The sequence below is a fragment of the Zootermopsis nevadensis genome, unplaced genomic scaffold, assembly GCF_977971745.1.
Source record: "Zootermopsis nevadensis isolate Lab colony 2312 unplaced genomic scaffold, Znev_1.0 Znev_ptg000031l, whole genome shotgun sequence".
NCBI classification, from domain to species: Eukaryota; Metazoa; Arthropoda; class Insecta; order Blattodea; family Termopsidae; genus Zootermopsis; species Zootermopsis nevadensis.
The window spans coordinates 7,319,912-7,342,502 of NW_028259163.1; the positions used below are offsets into that span (position 1 = coordinate 7,319,912).

The 22,591-nt window shown below is 34.7% G+C and overlaps 1 protein-coding gene across 1 annotated transcript; it reads right to left on the reverse strand.

The window, feature by feature from the left end:
* Positions 1-317: 317 nt before the first annotated feature.
* Positions 318-21,137, reverse strand: LOC147872080 (ankyrin repeat and LEM domain-containing protein 2-like). The gene is made up of 11 exons (XM_087359268.1): positions 20,869-21,137; positions 20,326-20,663; positions 18,305-18,616; positions 17,166-17,318; positions 16,083-16,303; positions 14,684-15,294; positions 13,543-13,713; positions 12,440-12,596; positions 11,886-12,017; positions 10,876-10,961; positions 318-538 (listed from the first exon to the last, which is right to left on the reverse strand). Exons 1-11 carry the CDS (start codon positions 20,915-20,917, stop codon positions 531-533), a joined length of 2,238 nt encoding a protein of 745 aa, XP_087215394.1. The 5' UTR covers positions 20,918-21,137; the 3' UTR covers positions 318-530.
* Between the last annotated feature and the right edge of the window lie 1,454 nt (positions 21,138-22,591).

A 22,591-nucleotide genomic window follows, 5' to 3' on the forward strand; every position in this document is an offset into this window, starting at 1 on the left:
GCAAGAAATAGCATGTTTATGAACTTAAAAGCAGGAATATAAATATTGTCATCTATGATACATTGTATGAGCATCTGACATATCCTTTATATAAACCACAAATTAAGATATAAATAGATGATAAAATCTATTAGCTCAGATATGTACCATTTCCATATGTTCTCTTGGCATCAGGAGCAAAACTGTCCAGTATCAAACATTTTACTGCCTGTCTTTTATGAGCCAAATATTCCCCTTGTTAACAGCAAGCAACACGAAATGATAAGATGTTTGGTCACGTACCTGAGGGTCTGTCCTCCGTGAAGTCCTTGTCCCAGTTCTTGAGACTGTCGTCGTCCCAGTTTTCTGTGGTACAGTCCCAGTCTTCCACATTTTTGTCGTACCAGGCATAAAGTGCGTCCCTATCCCAGTCAGAGACAGGTTTGTTGTTCCAGTTGTGAAAGTCTCCGTCCCAGTATTTGTCACAGTTTTTCTCGTAGTCATCCCCATGGTTGACGGGGCACTCCATGTCTTGGTCCAATTCAGTGCTTTTACAAAACTGGAAAGAGAGGATATGACAGGCAAATTAGTCACTGTCTGGTTGTCAAATTGACAAAGCTACGAAACTCCTCATACACATTACAAAAGTAACAGTTAATCTGAAATCAGTCCAGTCTATTCCCACACATCACATACAAGATGTGTTTTAATGTTTCCCTATCGTCTGTGCTACATCTCATGAGTGTCCTTCCATCTACAGAGCATTTATAATCTCTCCTGTGTGTGCTGTATTTCCTGCCCATCTCATCCTGCTTGGTGTATCATTCTTATACTATCTGATTGAAGAGCACAAATTATGCAGCTCATTAATTTTCAGATTCTGCAGGCCCCCAACCCCGTAATTTAAAATGTTCTCTTTAACACACTATCGTTAGACACCCTCAACTTAGAATACATGTAGCAGCAACCCAGATTACAACTGCCTTCACAGTCATCTTTCCTTGATGTGAGAGATCGAGTATAAAGTTTCAGTTCTTGTGTTTTTTTAACTTTACATTTATTACATTTCTTGATAGATTGCAGTCTGTAAGATAAAATATTCTGAACTGCACAGTAGCAAGTATTCCCAGAATTGCTCTTAGCCGCGCCATTTGTAGTGATAATATCATTAAATGTCTGGTGCAGGGACCTCAATGGTTGGTAGCTGCTCATGGTGACAATAAATTTCCTGCATTCACAGAATCTGACATTCATTGCCTTTTTCATAGAAATCCATCCCTGGGACCTATCTTAAAATAGTTGAACCTGTATCAAAAGTAATAATAGCAGGTCTACATGAAGTTGACTTTATAAAGCCCATTGTAAATGTTACACTGAACTGGCCTTCAAAGAATTTCCTTTAATTTCAAATAATAAAACCAATGAAATGAAATATAATCCTTTAAGTACATATTTTTTATTTAATTTTCCAATTTGCAAATGTCAGGATATTCGGTCTCTGGGCACAGATGTGAATCCAGGACTCTCTAAATATGAAGCAGGAGTGCCAGCAACAACATGTGAACCCTAAATTGTCAGTAAACATGACTTTAATGAGTTGAGTGTTTTGACTTTGCAGAAGATGGTCTGTTTAGTGTACATTAATGGGAGATCAACTTCTGCCCCATTGTTCTGCAAGGGTATGGAAACTAGGTGCTTAATATTCTCTCTTGAGGAACATTTCTGATGGACCCTACCGTCTGAGCATTCCATGTGAATGTGAAATGGAAGTTGTGTCATATTCTGTACAAAATATCCAGCCACTGTATCCTAACCTCCTGTGCAAGATCAATCCAATCCTCATCCTCACACACTGTCTATTTTAATATTAATCAAATCCAACTAAGTCTCCCAAGTGTGCTACATTCACCATCCATTTCATCAGTGTAATAGCATTTGTTAAATACTACAACTTATATTGCTCATTGTTAATCATTTACCCTCCTGTTATTGCCTTTTGAGTGGACTGTCTGCTGATGGAGTAACTTGTAATAGTTGCAGGCGTATTGTCAACCATTACATTGAAACACTTTATTAAACTGAACTTTGAGGCTGACAAATGGGACGGAAAGTAACTAAACTTGAGCCTCTTCTGCCTAACAAAATTTGCACATTACAACCTGCGGTGCCAAGCTATACATCTTGAAAACAATTTTTTAAGATACTTTCCTTTCACAATGGTAATGCCAGCTACAAAATCAACATACATTGTGTGTATTTTTTGTCCTTTAAGCATTTCAAGCACCGATCGATTTTAAAAAAAATTGGTGTAAATATAATGCCACTTGTCTTCTTCCACACACTAGGACCACTTCATATGGAGATCCGAAATATCACACCGTGATATAGTTTTGGAGAGAAAAGCCCGCAATTTCTGAAATCCTATATTTGTAGAATTTGTTGTAGCGAATGGTGTCTGCGTAAAATCTGCATTTGGTGTGAATATGATAACTAGCAAAACCACTGCAAACTGGAAACATACATGTAAAGTTTGCCTGGCGATAGGCTTTAGAGCAAAAATATACCTATAAATTCTACATGCAGTAATATTTCTTGCTAAACATTTATAATATGGCAATGATGCAGAACTGTGTATGAATGATTTGAAGACATTTCAGTAGCTTAAAATACGCACTTTTGTAGTTTTGCAGTCTTATCTCAAATTCTGATCCGAACAAGGATTATATATTATTCTATCACTTGTATTTTATGTTGTGTTGGAACATTAACCACGAAAGAAACTAAATATGTTGGAGCCGAAGGCTGTTCACTGTATATTACTTACCCAACTCAGCAAAAATACTGTGCGCCGGTTGGATTTAATGGTCCACATGAAGGAATGTGCATTGTCCTTTCTGTGGTACACTTACTTTTTCTGTCCAGTTCTTTCTTCCGCAGTTTTCTTCGAAAAATTTTCCAAACCGTTTTGCTCGCATTTCAAAACTTGCAACCGTTGTTGACGACTGGCTGTCGCGCAATACCTGGCCGCAATCGATAATCGATACATGTATCGATTGTGAGTCGAGTTTTAGTAACGAAGTATTCGCTATATCCGACAGATGTCGCCAGCGTGTAAGAACTCCTTTCAGGGTATTGATTAGTATAAAACATTGTTTTTGGACTTTGAACTGTGTGTTTGCCTTGGATATAATTAAACATTTTATGTATGATGTACACAATTAATAACAATAATTGACACCATCTGCAGAACTGAGTAGAGACAGTCAAAAAAAGAAAAATGTGTTGCATAACCTCAAAAAAGTCTGTATAATTCAAAGAAAGACACCCAAGTATTTCAGTAAGCTTTGCAGTATATTCTTGTGTGTGTGTGTGTGTGTGTGTGTATTGTTGATCAGGGCATGAGTTCATGAAACGATAAGTATGTGTACAACACTTAGAATGAGAATTGTATGTATGGTGCATAGACACTGAAAGTATTACTTCTAATTGAACTTGTTGGTGATATGACAATAGAGTACAAACAGTACATAATGACAGACTAACTCGATGACAATGGTTCCGAGGCTCATTGAAAATTTTCCTTTTTTTAAGTTGTTATACTTTTCTGCATCAAGTCATGAGAATTGTAAATGCTGGCTGCAAATGCAGATCTACAAGTCAACTTCAAATACCTCATAAACTGTTAAATTACTCTATCAGCAACATACACATCATTAGAATACATGCGTAGATTTTTATTTAATTGCATGGATCTCTAAGGTAGTTGGATGGTAGTAGGATGTGTTATAAGTATGAAAAACAGGCAGCAGTAGTTCCTGTTTTTAAAAAAGGTAACTCTGCCACTGTTAGTAACTACCGACCCATTTCTATACTTAATACTTTTTCCAAATTATTTGAACTTGTTATTTATGATCATATCTCACATTACATAAAGTCTAAATTAAATCCTTGTCAGCATGGTTTTACTAAATCTAAATCTACAGTTACTAATCTCGTAACTTATCTTGATTTTATTAACCCAATAGTTGGCTCCCAGGGTCAAGCTGATGCTGTTTATTTTGATCTTAGCAGTGCATTTGATCTTGTCCCTCACAATCTATTACTCAACAAGCTCAGTGCTTTTGGACTCTCTGATGGTTATGTACACTGGTTTCGTAGTTACTTAACCAACAGACAATCCCAGGTTCGCGTTTCTGGAGCTCTTTCGTCTCCTTTTGTAGTCCTCTCTGGAGTTCCACAGGGATCTGTTTTGGGTCCTCTACTTTTCAATTTGTTTATTGATGATATATGCCAAGTAATTAATCATTCTAAATGCCTTCTTTTCGCTGATGATATCAAAATTTTTCGTGCCATTAAATCTCCCAACGACTGCAATCAACTTCAAACTGACATTGACTCGGTACAAGGTTGGTGCACTGCTAACTTCATGAAACTCAATATTAGTAAAACTACAGTAATTTCCTTCTCCAGGAAAACCACTACTTTGATCTTTGATTACAAACTTTTTCAGTCCTCCATAACACGTACCGATACTATTAAAGACCTGGGAATATTTATCGACTCCAAGCTCCGATTTCACAATCATGTTGACCACATATTTTCACATTGTATTAAGTTGCTGGGTCTTGTTCGCACGTTAACCTTTTCGTTCTCTTTTCTCGATTGCCTGTATATGTTATATGTAATGTTAGTTAGATCCAAGCTCGAGTACGCCTCGGTCGTTTGGAATTCTATTACGACCACTGATGCCAACAAACTGGAACGTATCCAGCAGAAGTTTGCAGCCCTTTGCTACTATCGTTTCCTCCCCCAAGTGCATTACAGCTATGCTGATGCTTTAGAGTATTTAAAACTCCAGACCCTGCGTAAGAGAAGGCATTGCAGTGATGCACTGTTCCTTGCGCAGGTTTACCGCGGTTTTAAATGCTGTCCTTCCCTTCTGGAAGCTGTCGGTCTCCGCATTCCTGCTCGGAATCTGAGAGATTTTTCTATGTTCAGTTTTAGCCCCTTGTTCAAAAACAGTCCTTCTGCTAGATGCGCATCAGCTGCTAATGTTGTCTGCAGGGATTTGGACATATTCGAGACGAAAATTGTCACACTTCTTCATATTCAAGTCATTTTTACAAATATCCTAATGTAGTTAGTAGTAATTTTTTGTGTATTTTTTTCGTATTAATGTATTTTATATATTGCTTGTTTTACCTTTTATGTCTTAATTCTGTTCGTGTGCTCATCTCTGTGCTGTATCTGTACTTGGCCATCAGGCTGTTGATACAGCACACAAATAATAAAGAATTGAATTGAATTACAAGGGACAAGCATGCAGAGACACAGTCATTAATTTTCGGCCAAGTTTTTGAGAATAAGGCTTAATACAATAAAATACAGTAAATATAAAGAGTACATATCCCTCATGTATAAGTACCAAACGAAAGGACGCATAGGATGAATCTTTATTACATTCTCGAAAATAAGCCAGATACAACTGAATGAAGCAGTGATTTGTATAAACTGATTATCTTGCCAGAAATGTAGTCTATCAGTGCGAGGAGTTTTTAGGGACTATTTGTAAACTGCTTCAGTCACTATCTGATAGCAATCACAGAAACTGTTTAACTCAAACCGGTAATTGTAACTTTTATATATTTGAAAGAAAATAAGTCTTTTTCGTACTGTCTTTTCCTCGAATGAACTCCGTAGCACAGGAGATACAATAAATGATTTGCTATTTTATAGGAAATAATAGTTTCTTTATTGGAATAAACGAGCATATGTTATATTCGTCTTCCTTTCCGTTTGTCAGTAAATATAAACGACGAAGGTTTAATATAAAAGTCAAAATGAGTGTTATTATTAAATAGTTTTAGTGTTAATTCTTTCTTCGTAGTGCTTTTTTTTAAAAAGGACACAGATTATTTACAAACCAACAGACCGAACGAGTAGCCATATGGTAATACACGCCGAAGGTTCAACGCCGCTTAAATCAAAACGCTGGATTCGACAAGAGCTTGTGGAATCTGAATTCGGTTCACATTCCAACATCCGATTCCCAAGATCAATTTTAATATAATAATATTATAAATATTAACATTATAAACTGCGAAAACTACATATTTACGATATTTCCATTAAACTATATTGTTTACTTTCAAATTCATACTACGGCTTCTGGAAATTACTGCTGGCTCAAGACAGTTTTAAATATTCTGTCTCGCGCTCCTGGTATAAAGCGGAACCAAGTGACAGCTGTGATGAAGATCACAAGAATTAAGACAAAATTTAACGCAATATTTTAGAACACTTATGTCTAAAACTGAAACAAAGCAGCATATAAAAAATAAAATCTTTGCTAACCGTTTTTTTAATTATGGAATCCGCTGAAGCGTTAAGACGCAAAATCAATTTTGATGCCTTGTCCTCTTACACAGGAAATACATGGATGAGTGGGCAGTCTCATTTCACGGCCATGTTTCAACTAAGCAACATATAAATTAAATTCAAGTAATGTTTAACAAACAAAATATTACTTACTATTTTTAATTAAAAATATAAGATTTAGTGCAGTGATATCCCAAACATGATCATATCGACACCTGGCTCTTATACAAATAGAACAGAAGTTAGGTCCAAGCGTAGATTTCTGTGTTTCGATACGTATTCATAGCACGGAGGCGAGCTTCAATTACTGCCCACTGTCCACTCGCGGGACCAATCAAACCAGACTTTTATTTTTCTGATCCTATTAACATAATGCTATTTACAAACAACAGCCATTCAGTCTGACGAATACCAACTTACCTTCGTGATCTTAAAATCCCTCACACCATGTAGTATTATAACACGAAAGTTGAACACTCCAACAACTTTTACAATTACCTGCTATTTATTATACATATTTGGTTTAATTCAATTCAATTCAATTAATTTATTAAAGTGCTTGACAACAGCCAAAAAGGCCAATAACAGCCAAGCACTAACAACAATACAGACATTACAATACAAAAGCAAACAAACAAAGAACTGAAAACATAAATGTACAATATTGATTTATTGCAAAATAAGTCATATGTAAAAAACTAAATGTTATAGATAAGTAAAATAATAATTATACTAAAAACAGTTTAATATTGGACAAAAAACATACACAATAAAATGTCATACTAAGTAAACAATAAAAAACCATGATTATTGTTCAAAAAGCTGACTGACCTCAGCAAGCAAAATGCAGTCTTTGTTAAAGATGTCGATGGTCCTACAGACTGCATTGGCAGCAGAAACGCATCTGGCAGAGAGACTGGCCTTGAAATTACGTTGTACATAAAGGTAGAGTAGTCTCTGATAGACCTAGTAGGTATGCAGAGACTAACTGTATCAACAACAGATGAACAACTAATTTTGCGTTTAAAAATATTCACGAGGAATAGAGCATCCAAAAGCCTCCTCCTTAAATGTAACGATAAGAAATTTAATCTAACTAATATATCGTCATAATTATAGGCACAAACGCCATTAAAGAATCTAGCGTAACATAGAGCTACAAATTTCCTTTGAATCCTTTCCAATTTAAAGGAATCAGTATTAGTAATAGAGTTCCAAACAACAGAAGCATACTCAATTTTGGAACGGACTAAGGTACTGTACAAGACCAAAAGGCTATCAACAGTGGAGAAGGAAGAAGTAATGTACCGAATCAAACCTAGCATTTTCAAGCTCTGTGATAATATATAGTTGATATGCTGGTGAAAATAGAGCTTACAGTCCACTAGAACACCGAGATCTTTAACACAATGGGAGCGTGCCACCAGGTTGTTACACAATTTGTAATTAAAATAAATACTGTTTGTCTTCCGGGTGAATGATATAACAGTCGTTTTACTTAAATTAAGTTGCATCCCATTCACAAGACACCAATTTTGCACTGAATGGATGTCGTCCTGCAACAGTTTGCAGTCATCAACATCGCTGATACTCCGATACATCTTTAAGTCATCAGCAAATAAAAGGCACTGTGAATTATGTATGGAGTCGCAGATGTCATTACTGAATATATTAAAAAGTAAGGGGCCTAGGGTGGAACCCTGAGGCACTCCACACTTAACACGATAAGGATACGAAAGAGTTCCAGATACACGAACAAAAGATTGCCTGTCAGAAAGATAACTATGGAACCAATCAACATAACTGGGTGATAGTCCAAAGTTTCTAAGTTTCCCAAGAAGAATACTATGAGGGACTAAGTCAAATGCTTTAGTAAGATCAAAGTATACCGAATCTGTTTGTCCTTGAGTACTAACTGAAGGTAAAACGGAATTAAGGTAAGTAACCAAATTTGTTGCTGTGGAATTAAATTTACGAAAACCATGCTTTGAGGGATTTAATCTGTACTTAAAATTTTTTTGCAAATGATCATAGACAATAAATTCAAATATTTTTGAAAAGTTATTAAGAATAGAGATGGGTCTATAATTACTAACAATGGAACTGTTGCCTTTTTTAAACACAGGAACAACAGCTGTTTCTTTCCACAGGGACGGAAAGGTGGCACTAGTTACACTTAAATTAAAAATATAGGTTAATAAGGGAGTGAAAATATCAGAAAAACCCTTAATTACTAACGAAGGAATTCCATCTAACCCCACACACTTTGAGGGTCTGAGGCGCTTGATCGCCTTGCTAACTTCAGCACGAGAGATAGGAGCGGCGGGCAAAAAATCAGAAGTAAAAGTATCGGTAGGAGTGACGGACTGGCAAGAAGTGTTAAAAATTGATTCAAAATGCGTAGCAAATTCATCAGCAATGTGTTTCGGGTCACTGACAAACTGATCACAAATTTTTAGCTGAATGAAGGAGTTATCTTTTCTTCTGAAATTTGAAACGTGTTTCCAAAAATGCTGAGGGTGAGTTTTAAGACTGTCATCAACAGACTTTAACCACCGCCGCCTATCAGACTTAATGGTAGCCTTAACTAATTTACGAAAGTGTGCAAAGTAGGAGTAATGTAATAATAATAATAATAATAATAATAATAATTCATTTCATTTATTAGAGTGCTTGGCAACATCCAAAAGAGGCCAATAACAGCCAAGCACTAACAATAAACATAAACATAACAATACAAAAACAAACAAACAATAAACTAAATATATAGATGTACAATATAATAATGATAATATATCAATTCATTAATTTGTTACAAAATAATCAACAAGCAAATGAGCTGAATAATATGCCTAGGTATATAATAATTAAATTAAAAACAGTTAAATATAAATAATACATACAAAATGAAACTTTAGTAAAAAAAAAGAAAAGAAAAGGAAATTGGCTAAATAAAATGCCCAAGAAAAATATTCTCCTTGTTAAAAATGTTGATGCGCTGACAGACTGCATTCGCAGCAGAAGCACACCTAAACAAGGAACTAGCTTTAAGACTACGATAAACAAAGAAACGAGAAGTAGTCCCTAATGGATCGGAGGGTACGCACAAAGAAACTGAATCCAAAACGGATGGGCAGCAAATTTTACCTTTAAATATATTAATGAGAAAGAGAGCATCAAGATGGCTCCTCCGCAGGTGCAGTCAAAGAAAATTTATCCTCACTGAAACGTCTTCATAATTATAGTCACTTAGGCCATTAAAAAATCTGGCGTGACATAAAGCAGCAAATTTCCTTTGAATTCTTTCAACTTTGGTAGAATCAGTGGAAGTAATAGAATTCCAAGTAACAGATCCATACTCCAATTTAGACCAAACAAGACTATTGTATAAAAACCAATAAGCTATCTAAAGTAGAAGTAGTACCTAATTAAATTTAGCATTCTATCTAGTCTAGCAATAAGATGTTTCAGTCTTCTTGGCAAGAACTGCTATAAAATTAATGAAACTTCACCACGAGACCCAGCTATAATAAAACATTTATACAACTGGTTTATCCAGACAATGAATGAAGATTCACTGACCCACAAGTATTGTTCTTTACTGACAAAGCCTGGTTTTACTTAATTGGACATATGAACACACAAAATAACTGATTCTGGTAGTCAAAAAATTCCCTCATTTCATGGGCCATCACTTTTTCATATAATACTTTTGACCAACTTCCACGTATGCCTAATTATATAAAATTTCTAAACTTTAAAATGGGACCATATACTGTACAGTATTTATAATTTCATTATCACTGACCTCTCTAAACACTTTATGCAAAGTGTAGAGAAAAAAAGGTTTATATGCACGTAAATGAGTAAATAAATTATTTAAATTTGATCATTTGTCATGTAAATGTGCAGTAATAGTGATTAAATATCACTTATGAATAATAACTGACAATCATGTACAATTCTCTGCTAGCGATATTCTATAATTGCAGGTCATTATTGATAATAATATAATGGCAAGAAAAATTATACAGTAAACTGAGACAAAAAAGGTGAATGAATCACTGGGTCCTACGTCCAAGAAGCCTAAAGTTTAATTTGTCAACATATGGAATTATCTCTATTTGAGAAATTTTTTTTAAGAAATACTCTTATTGCTGACTTCCTTTACTGATCAATTCTTCTTCTTCTTATTATTCTTTTAAGAATCTTTTATTCCTTACCTGCATAAAATTTTAAGATCATGTGAAAATATCCCACATGTGCTTCCTACATAATAAACTATCCATTGCATTAAAATGTTCTAATATCTGATAATACAAATTTAACAATCCCATTCTTTATAAGTACAAACATCAGAATTTACTACATCTAGATATAGATAAACATATTTCTAATTATAAAATATAGGCTATTAGAATTTCATAAGCATTTTTCTTTCCAACCGCTGATGACTTAATGGTGAATATGATCCTGTAATTTTGTGCCATGCCTGTGGAGGAGTGGAACACTGCATACCTTTTTGGTATTGTGAAGAATCTGCGACAGGTGTCTGAAGCATTCTAGTTCTTTCTTTAGGCCTCGAAGGAAGAGGACTGGACCATCTGAAAGTTACAAGACATATAATTAAAATGTTTTACCTTCTTAATGTCCATTGACAAATTCTGTCCACCATTTCCACTTCTTTGTAATTCAACTTTATTTTCCGTAGACATTTAGTTTAAAATTTGAAAAACATGTCTTCTTGTTGATGAAAGACTCGGGTTACAAGCAGCGTCAGGTGGCTGAATGGTGAATAGACCATATCTTCTGCCAACGTTTCGAAAACAACCCCTGCTCTCATCCTCAAGGCTGCTGCGTAACAAATCTGAGCCCTGAGGATGAGAACACAGATTTCTCTCACAATGTTCGCAGAAAATATGGTTCATTCACCATTCAGCCACCTGACATGGCTTGTAACCTGAGAGTCTATCATGAAAGCTTCACTTTATACATGTCTTCTTGTTATTATCCATATGCACATATGAGAAACTCTACTCTGGCAAAAAGGAGTTTTACAAAACTTTCTGTGTTTATCGAAATACAAGAAAAATATTAAATCAATTTAACAATCAGAAACTTCAAAGTGGAACATAACAGAAATATTATTAAAGCTAAAACCATTATCTTGTAAGCATAATTACACAATTTAACAATCCATTTCCACATGAACATTCCAAACAAGATATTTACTATTTAGTTTGAAAGTGAAAACAGATGAAATACTATGGATGGCTAGGAACATGTTCATAATTCTTTTTTAATTTAATTAATATTGTGTACAAAGATAATACAAATACAAACAATGGACAACAAATTGAACTTGTACACTTCATACAACATAGAGTACTATGGATTGTCCATGGAAAATGCAGTACATACAAAAATTGAATGTTAAATTTTCTGGGAACCATAAAAGTTGGAATTATCGTAAATGTCATTTTGATTTATTACTGACTAATTTTATTTACATTAGACACATTACTTACATGGCTCTCACACTTTCAGAGTACAGCAAAACCAAATGTCGCCATCTATAAATGTTAGGATATTCTATAGGGTCTATATTTAAGCCATCCAATGCCTGCATTACAGTGGCATCCAACTTGGTAGGTGAGTCACTAGAAAAAAAAATTATATTTCAATAAGACTATTTTGTGCTCATATACTTAGTATTCTGGGCACTCTTTAAGGTGGTTACAGATTTTTCATCATTAGATCTAAATGTTGCTAACCACATATAAGACTACATGGCAGCACAGGCGTTTGAAAATTACAAGATGAGGAAACAACAAAACACAGCTTCTAGCACTTTAAGTGATTAAAATTTTACTGTCTACAAAAATTAGGTAACAATTAGTGTGTTTGGGTACTTCACTGTCAGATAAAGATTTCATGATTGACGAACTGCTGACAAGGCAAATATGAATTCTATGCAGCTGGCAAAAAAACTTTCCCCAACATTTTGGTTAAATAAATGTAGCAGCAGTAGTGGGTAGAAAAATTATTCTACTCTTTGCTTTATGTGACATTCAGTATTTACCCTTGTATAAAAACATCTGGCCATTCGACTGGTGTTAACATTTCAGCGTCATCGCCATCATCATCATCATCATCATCATCGCAGTATGAATGTACTTCATTTCTGCTGAGTTTTTCAGGTGTTGATGGTGGTGTGAAATATTCATCATCATCATCATCTGGAATACAAATAAAACTCACATGCATAAGACATGATCTGTTAGAGGCTACCATCTATACATTTCATAAAATTATATGGTCAGAACCCCTACATTCTGTAAATAACAACTAGTACCTTCAGGTCTTTATACAGGGCTAGTCTAAATGATGTTCCCGATTTGAAACACATGTTACTCACGTTTAATGAAATTCAGATGCACAAAATTGGTACCGATGGAAAGAAAAACTCTCCAAGATTATGTTGGTATACTTCGCGGCCGCATAGTAACACTGTTCGCCGCCAGGGGCGATATGACAGAAAATTACTGCCAACGAAGGCAGAGGAGCCTTTTGTGTCCTGGATTTCCACATTCACCGGACCTGACGCCCTGTGATTTTTTTCTGTAGGAGTTCACCAAAGATATTCTTCGTGCCACCCTCACCACAGACCTTGCCAGAAGCCATTGCAGCAATCGATCATGATATGCTGCAACGTGTCTGGGAGGAACTCGACTACAGGCTGGATGTGTGCCGAGTTACCAAGGGGGCTCGCATTGAACACCTGTGATGTACTGAAACAAAACTTGGAGAGTTTCTCTTTCCATTGGTACCAATTTTGTGCATCTGAATTTTTTTATTGAACGTATTATTTCTTTCATATCGTGAACATCACTTAGACTAGCCCTGTATTCCACTAAACCAGGGGTTCTTACCCTTTTTCACCGCCATACCACTAATTCTAATTTAACACACTAAAAGTACCACTAACCAAATTCGTTCAGGGAAATCTTATTTATGTTAATATTATCTTCTGCTTTTCTTACTTAGTTCGCATACCACCAGTGGTACGTGTACCACAGGTTGAGAAACGCTGCAATATACAATATTCAGTCTCCAGCACTTATATTAGCATAAATTTCCATTTTAAAAATACATGTACATAAAAACACGCATCAGAAATCTTACCTTCTGAAAACTCACCACCTGATGATATGTATGTCATTTTATGTAACTTATTAGTTTCTGAATTATATGTCTGTCTCTTTTTAAAGCTGCTCACTTTCAGATTACAGTGTGTTTCATGAATGGAACCTTCCATCTCACTAATTCTTGTACTATCACACTGCTGGTCAGAATCTAGTGGAAAGTACATAATTAATTAGCTTCATTATTTATTATAATGTACAATATGCTAATAGGATCAACAATAATGAATATGAGGAAGGAGATCAATTGTAACAGTAACTATATTGCCTAAAATCCCCTGAGTGTCACAGAAGAAGAATAGAATGCAATGGTATTTACAGCATTCACAGCACCATCTACAGAAGTAAAATATTGGTACTGCTAAAAATCTCTTTTTAGACATTCTAAACTTGTATGATTTTTCAAGAACAAATTGATTCTACAAACTCCACTCACTGGAAACCCTAACACTTGGAGGACTTATGTTTTCAAGAAAGAGACCAGTATATGCAACGAGTATAGGCGTGAATGGATAAAAATTTGATTTGTTACAAAGGTCGCTCAGTTACATTTGGGAGTGTCAAAGACTTCAACCTACATCACACGAACTGATTCCAACAAAAAATCTGTAATTCTCCTGCTTCATATTTGGGGCATATGATTTAAATCTTAGCCTGGAGACTAGTTATCCTAAGGTTTTACTCAGGTCTTCCCTGCAAATTCTGGGATCAGACCATGTCCACCTTCTTCCATATCCTTTCAAATTCATTATTCATTACTCATCTCATCATTTGATGCTAAGTAATCTCAACTACTGACAGTATCATTAAATAAACCACAAATAAATAAATACATACATACATAAACAATTTTTAGTCACATTCAGCATTTACTTACTTTAGTTCAGGGGTTCAAATAATGAAGAATTATCACTAGATGGAACTGAAATGGTGATGGATATATATTTATTTTCAGTGCTTTGTTAATCCCCGAGTATCACTACATTTTTAAGGTGGAATAAAGGTACCTTACATAAACTAATATAATTTCTACAAATAATAAATAAAATTAAATTCTACAGACCAACACACCACACCATGACATTTATTTTATGCAAACAACGTAACAAATATGCACTCACCATTATCTTCTACAAATGTAAGTCGTCTTGTAATTCCATCTGATGAAGATTGTGTGTTAGCTTTGTCAGATGTAGACCGCACATGATTTCTCTTGAAGGACCAACCTTTCCTAGCATTTCTCATAAAATTATGATTTTGTCTGAAGCATAAGCACTGTGAAGCATCAGACCAAATCCTCATACATTCTTCTTCTGTTCGGACATGGATATCTTTCTTAGCACCACTGGTTTTGTCTGTGTCTTTACCATTTCCTTGTATTTCTAAGGCGCAAAGAATATACTCGGCATTCTCTACTAGTGGTTTAACTGGACTGGTGTCAGACAGACTGCACGCTTTAAAAGCAAGGCACAGATTTGACACTGGACTAATCTCATCATCAACTGACTGATTTTCACTATACTCTGTTAAAGATGATACACAACCATTCACTACACATTCGGAACTATCATAACACTCCTTGGTTGAATATGGTTTCTGTGCAGCTTCCTGAAATCTGTTCTTCAGATAAGCCTCAAGTTTCTGAAGCCCATCCTCAGAGGCCAAATTTGTAAATGTATCAAGAAATGGCCAATATTCATTCCAACCAACCCTGAATTCCTCAGCCAGGTCCCTGTAAGAAATCACAGGCACAAAATATATTATACTTTCGGGCAAAGTAAAGCAGATATTTTCTTCCTTTGCATTATGCTTCATGGTCAACATTTTCTTTGGCCAATAACATCAAGCTACTAACTGAAACTGTTTGAGCAGGACACCATTCTACTACTAAAACAAATATACTAATATTATTTCATGTCAAAATAGTAAAAACATTTTCTTGCATCCCATTATTTTTATATGGAAAAACTGAGGAACACTGTCAACAAAACTGAATGAATAATAAGAGGCAGAGAAACAGCATCAAGTAGAATAAAACACGCATCTAAATACAGAAAGATAAAATGGAAGGAAAGAATAAATGGCCTTGTAATTTACCATCAACAATGCTTGATATTACTTATGATTGGCTGATGTGTGAGTAGTGGAGTCAGCATTTTCCTGTCAAACAGACTGCCTCGTGAGGTTCTAAATTTTAAAATCTATACATTCAGTAACAGTAACATATCATTTTGCTTAATAATCTAAACTTCATTTGAAATTACATATGCACAATATTCGCTTTTAGAGGTTAACTGGGACGTGCAAGGCTAAAGGTTCACATGGGGCACCAAATACTCTTGCCCTTTCTCAGGTCATGGTGCATTTATCTTATAATACATAAGAATATAACTGTTTGTTGAGTAAAATAATTTCTATATTTGAAGCTCTGACTTCAAGAACCACTTAGATTTGGGCAAACAGTGTCTCACTAAAGCAAAGTGAAAGAAACATAAGCTTGAAGTCGTCCGTATCTCCCACCTGCCAACTCTTTCTAATCCTTTCTCCACATCCAGCAGTCTAAATGCATGACAACTCAGACTTCCTGTATATGCCTGTCTGCAGGCATTCTGCTTTGGAGTCCGAGGCATCCGAGGAGGAGTCTTCCACTTCTTCCGGAACACGATTGCTTTTTCATGATTCATTGGTCCTGCATAAGCCCGGATTTCCATCCTTCCATTAAGTGGATCAGCTTTTAATACCTGATGAATAAACATTTTAGAAACATTTTAGAACAAACAGTAAATTAATAGAATGACGTCTCCTCTGATGATGAACCATGTTTGTATGAAGTTAATTTTCTGCATTTCACAGACTGTGTCTGCCTCCAACACCAGAGACTGACAGGTTGATTTCATTGGTGATTGGGTGGGTGTAGTATAGATATATATGCACTGTCAGCTCATGGAGCCCAGTCTCCTTGATCAAGAATGGACCAAGGGGACAACAGTAGGTGGTGTATGGCGATCACCCTACCTAAAAGGACACAGTCCCTAGATTATTTCCTATAGAACTGAAAACTGGAACACAAAGACAAATAAATTCAGAAGGCATTCAAAATATAATAAAGTCAAGATACAATTAAATAATGGAAAACAGCTATTAACCACATAAAAACAGAACATCTACAAAAAAATTCAAAAAAGCTTTAATCAAGGTGTTATGAGAGGAACACATTTAATCTGTACTCTTCAATGCGAGGCAATATGATGACGAAAAAAAAATTGTGACAAAACATTTCACGTTAAGTAAAAGATTTTACAAACTGTTATATTTGATAGTTTTGGTTACATATGAAGTACACACACAATACATGAGACAGAACATATAAACCTCCTTGCATCCATCAAATAAGCAGTGTGTGGGGTCTAAACATGGTAACAGAAGTAACTGTCAACATTCCTGCTAGAAATGAATCTCCAGACATCCTGTGAACACCCTGAATTGTCCCAGCTTCACTTTGAAAACTACCAGCTCTGATATGAGAGAATTCTCTGACTAATTTAAATTTCTCGACAGGACCCTGCATAGTGAATACATGTGTAAAAACAATTTATTACCAACCAGAGGGCAAGCAGGAGAGAATGGATCACCAACAGTAGGCTGTACAGAATTATCCTCTGATCTAAGTACAGGAACATAAAACATGTCATCCAGTAAATTTGACAGTTTTTGCCTTAGACTTTCATCTGGAGAGGAAACACGACTGCAGATAACCTGGAAAAAAAGAAGAAGGAGAAATCATGAGTATGGTAAGTAAGATAGAAATAACGTTATGTACATATAACGGGTTACAGGAAGTAGCCACACTATTTTAATTGTTTCAGCTATGTAAAATCCTACATCTCAGCAAGCAGACTGGTCCTCTGGCAGCACTCCACATTTGTATTAGGGAGGTTAGCTAGTTTGAATCTTGACCAGTCTAATGACTATCTGGATTGTCATTTTTCTGTTTGTGAGTCTCTCCAGGCAATTTCATGGAACTGACATAAGCCATGACAGACTCTTATCTATTCACAATTCATAATTATCGTCACATCACATTCAATTATATCAAATTTCTAAACTTTAAAATGGAATCATATACTGTATATATATATATATATAATAATTTCATTATCACTGACATCTCTAAACACTTTATGCAAAGTGTAGAGAAAAAAAAGGTTTATAAGTACGTAAATGAGATCCTCGGTAAAACTCTAAAAGAAAGGCCTTCACAAATTCTTACAAACAATATTTTAAAATGTCAATGTGCTAAATACTTTATGATATACTTAATTTAATTTTTTATGAAAATCAATAACACTGGGTGTGAAATAAATTTCTGGGTTATATTATCACTTTTTTAACAAACTGAGAAATATTTTGGACCAACTAACTCCAAGGTAGAGGAATTTTCCTTAAAAATTTCTGTCATTCAAATAGTCAAAAAAATTCCCTCATTTCATGGAATTTGATGCGCCATCACTTTTTCAAATAATACTTTTCACCAACTTCCAACTATGCCTTGACCTCTTGTCTTACGGTTTCCCAAACAAAACTTTGTACATATTTCTTGATTCTCCCATCATACTACATTACCAACCAATCACATTCTTCTTAGTTGAAGCACAGAGAATAACATAAATATTTTATGCCAAGTACTCACTCCTGAAGAATACTGTGATGTATATATGATAATGAAAATACATGTTACTTGCATCTCTTGGTGTTTGTCCATATTTATTCCTCGCATGTCTATCACATTGTGGATAAGACACCAATACATCTACAACTGAAAGAGCTCCCAATTTAACTGCAAAATGTATCGGAGTCTCATTGAGGGCCTTATCAGGAGTATTCAGGTAAAGATCCAACAAGATACGAGCTCGGTCCTCACAGTTGGCAGCATCATCATCTCCATACAGCAACTGAATAAATGCAACATTGCTCACTGTCTGTAGAATTAGATCACATATTTGTGCGTCACAAGCCTTGGCTGCTACATGCATTGCGTTATACCGTGAGCCTTCCTAAACCCGGAAAAGACAAAGAAACAGTAAATAAATTATTTAAATTTGATCATCTGTCATGTAAATGTGCAGTAATAGTGATTAAATATCACTTATGAATAATAACTGACAATTATGTACAATTCTCTGCTAGCGATGTTCTACAGTTGCAGGTCATTATTGATAATGAATAGATTATTCACTTTTACCGTCAGGCAGAACAAAGCATAATGATTTATAAGTTTATAGAGTAAATTACAGCTAATGTAAAATAAATAAATAATATATAAATTAAAGACTGTGACACATCTTACTGTAGTTCCCAGTGGAATTAAGGTTGAAAGTACCCAGAAAAAATGGTAAATCCCCATAAGAGTTAAAATCAAAGAAGAACATGGATGTTCTTCTCTGTTTTACATTTGGATCTCAAGATAAATCTCAAAGAACAACATTGACTTTTATTCTAATAAAAATGCACAGCAAAGCACACTCCAGTTCACAAACTGCTGCTTGCTGGGAAAATCTTGAATATTGCTTCCGCAATATTCTCTTTGATTTATTTTATGCACTTTGTCTTTCAAGCTACCCCATAAATAAAAATCACACAGTGTGAGGTCTGGGAAACAAGTTGGTCATAAACTTTCATTAATACATTTTTCAACAAACATGTCAGTTACTGCGGCCACAGAGTTATCGGTTGTGTTCACCTTTACTGAATCCTGCTGAAAGTCTAATTAACATAACTTCCTGAGTGAAGACTATCCATAAAAGAAAAACTGAGACAATTATTCACCATACACTGATTCCACACCAAACACCAACTTCTCGATTTTGAAGCAGAATATAATGAAGGACTCCAGGGTATTTTGAGCACCAGAATCAGTTATTTTGTGTGTTCATATGTCCAATTAAGAAAAACCAGGCTTTGTCAGTAAAAAACAATACTTGTGGGTCAGTGAATCTTCATTCATTGTCTGGATAAACCAGTTGCAAAAATGTATTATTATAGCTGGGTCTCGTGGTTGTTACACAAAAAGGTGAAGTTTCATTAACTTTATAGCAGTTCTTGCTAAGAAGACTGAAACATCCTATTGCTAGACTAGATATACCAGTGATTTCTTGACAAATGCTCTAATCTTGCAATAGTATAATCAAGTTTCTCTTCTCTTTATTTTCTTATGCAATTCTAACACATTCCTTTGAATGTATTAACGAAACCTTGGGGAAATATCAACACCAGATAATTTTTGTTTAAGTTCTCTGTGATATATACATAAGCTAAATTGGTTTTTTACATAATTATAAAAAATACAAAATAACAAGCCTGTATCTTGAACACACAAATAACAGAGGGAAAAAAAACAAAAACATTACTCATGCCAGTTTTCATAACCCTATCTTAACCCATGGACCTAAAATTTTTTTAACAAGCATGGTTTCTGTATATAATCGCCCATACAACAGCCTGGATTTCATTTAGTCATTCATAGATGGCTCCCAACTACACATATAAAAATAAAAGAAACACCTAACTTCAAAATCCCTGCTTCTGATGCTCACTCTTAATGTTGTGAAACCATTTTATTGCACAGAATGTTTTGGTAGGGCAGTCTGATTTATTTTTTGTGTATGAAAAGAGCATTAAAATCAGTGATGACCGAGTTAGGAATTCTATGTAGAATACTAACACATACATTTCAAAACTACTTATAAGAAAGCAACCTGCATACCTGAAGAATGGCTGGAGTATCTCCACTACTCACTAGGTAACGAGGATTATACCAGATGGTATTTGTGAATGTAAGAGTGTCACCACATTCTATCACTTTCCTCAGCCAAACCAAATCCTGTGATTTAGGTGCTTTGAAAGGACTTGGTTTTTCACCTATTACAGGACTGCTGGTTTCTAAATTTCCTGATAACACACATATGGGAACTACAATTTCAGGAGCTTGAACTGCAAATTCCACAGCCTCCTGTCTTGTCTTAAAGGAATTAAACCTCGCTTCCTTGTATTTTTTCACAATTTTCAGTGCTTCTGATTTGTCATTATAGACATGCAGAGTGTCTGAAAAATGAAGCAAAAATGTTTATATATACAAATGCTGCAGAAATCTGTCAATGGAAATTCAACAGACAGTAATTACCTATTTTACATCCAAAAGAAAATAATTAAAATAATGACAGGTTTTAAAAGCAGAGGCTCTTGTAGAAAATTTTCTACACTTTCATTTGCAAGTGAATAAATACTCTCCTTACTATCATTTACTTACCATCAGATTCCAAGACAGTGTCACTAGGTATATTTACACCGTAATACATTTCTTCACAATTAGCAGTATCACAAAATTTTTGTTTCGAAATTGCCGCGTCCTTCACATAAAAACGTTGCGTTTAAATATAAAAATCTACTGTACACATAACTTTCATAAAACCCTTCTTAAAACAAGAACTTCAAAGGAGTCAATGTAGGAAGACGTTAAATCAAAGCAGAAGCTTTATAAAACTCGATTTCAATTGTTTTTCCGTTACGATGCAATTACTAATACCAACCACAGAGACGTACCAACCTCGGGATGATAGACACCATTTCACGGACTGTAAAATGCTATTTTCTTTGGTAGTATATACATCATGCCTGATGAAATCTAAGGTTCTCACGGCTTGAGTGCAATTGATTCAGTACTTGGGCATTCATATGCTAATGGAGGATTAAGTACAGGAGCTTATAAAAGTGTGAAGGAGGAAATTAATTGCATATATGAGGTTCTCACAACAGTTAGCAGACATTACAATACAAAAGCAAACAAACAAAGAACTGAAAACATAACTGTACAATATTGATTTATTGCAAAATAACTCATAAGTAAAAAACTAAATGTTATAAATATATATTTTTATTATCACAGTCTATACACAAACTTTTTTAAAATGTTGTTGTTAAAATTTATATAACACTATAATATCTGTAGTATAAAATATTACAATAAGTTATATTATGTTATATTGTGGCGCTTTTATCCATGCTCATTTCATAATAGAAAATTGGACGTTAATTTCACAGAAAATGAACGTCTAACTACAGACATGGAGAGCATTATGAAGACAGAAAAATTTACAAATATACCTATAAATCAATAAATGCATTGCATCGAAATATATAATAGTTTTAAAATGATAAAAACGACGATATAAAGCAGAAGATGATGTCATAAAACATCGAAACATGTCGTACAATTAATAATAAGCGCCATAATAAATGTAACATCATACTACGATAATATAACATAATATAACTTATTGTAATATTTTATACTACAGATGTTATAGTGTTATATAAATTTTAACAACAACATTTTAAATACGTTTGTGTATAGACTGTGGTAATAAATATATATTCAGCAATATATTATTCATGATTTTCTCAAAAACACAAAAATATTGTATTTTAATTCAAACTCACCTTGATCTTGCCGTCCATAAGAAGTGTACAGGAATGCAACTAAATTCCAGCATGTGGAAAGCAGTGAAAAATATTCCTCTGCGTGTCTCTACTATGTTCTCTGTACAAGTACGTTCTGTGCACCTTCGTTCTCTAATCTGTGACTTCGTATTTATTAGCAGAAATAACCCTTGATAACAAAACGTTTCGTCTTATTTCATCATGTTGCACACTGCAAGACTGGTATATTCTACACCACAACTTAATATATGGGGAAGTTAATGCATTTTTTGATTGCTTAAACACAATTCGTAGCGACCCAAATTCACAGCTAACACTTTAAGCCTTCGTAAAACAGGAGCTGAAAGAGAAATACTAAGTCAGTAAATACACATAGTAACTTCAATAGTAATAATACTATATGAAAAGCGCACAGGTGTGCATAAGAAAGTTTTCCTGTATGTAGTACGTCCTAATCCTTGCCATATTCATTGATCGATTTGGTTCTGTTTTTACATTTTGTTATGTGGTATCTGTCGCATCGTTGATCACAT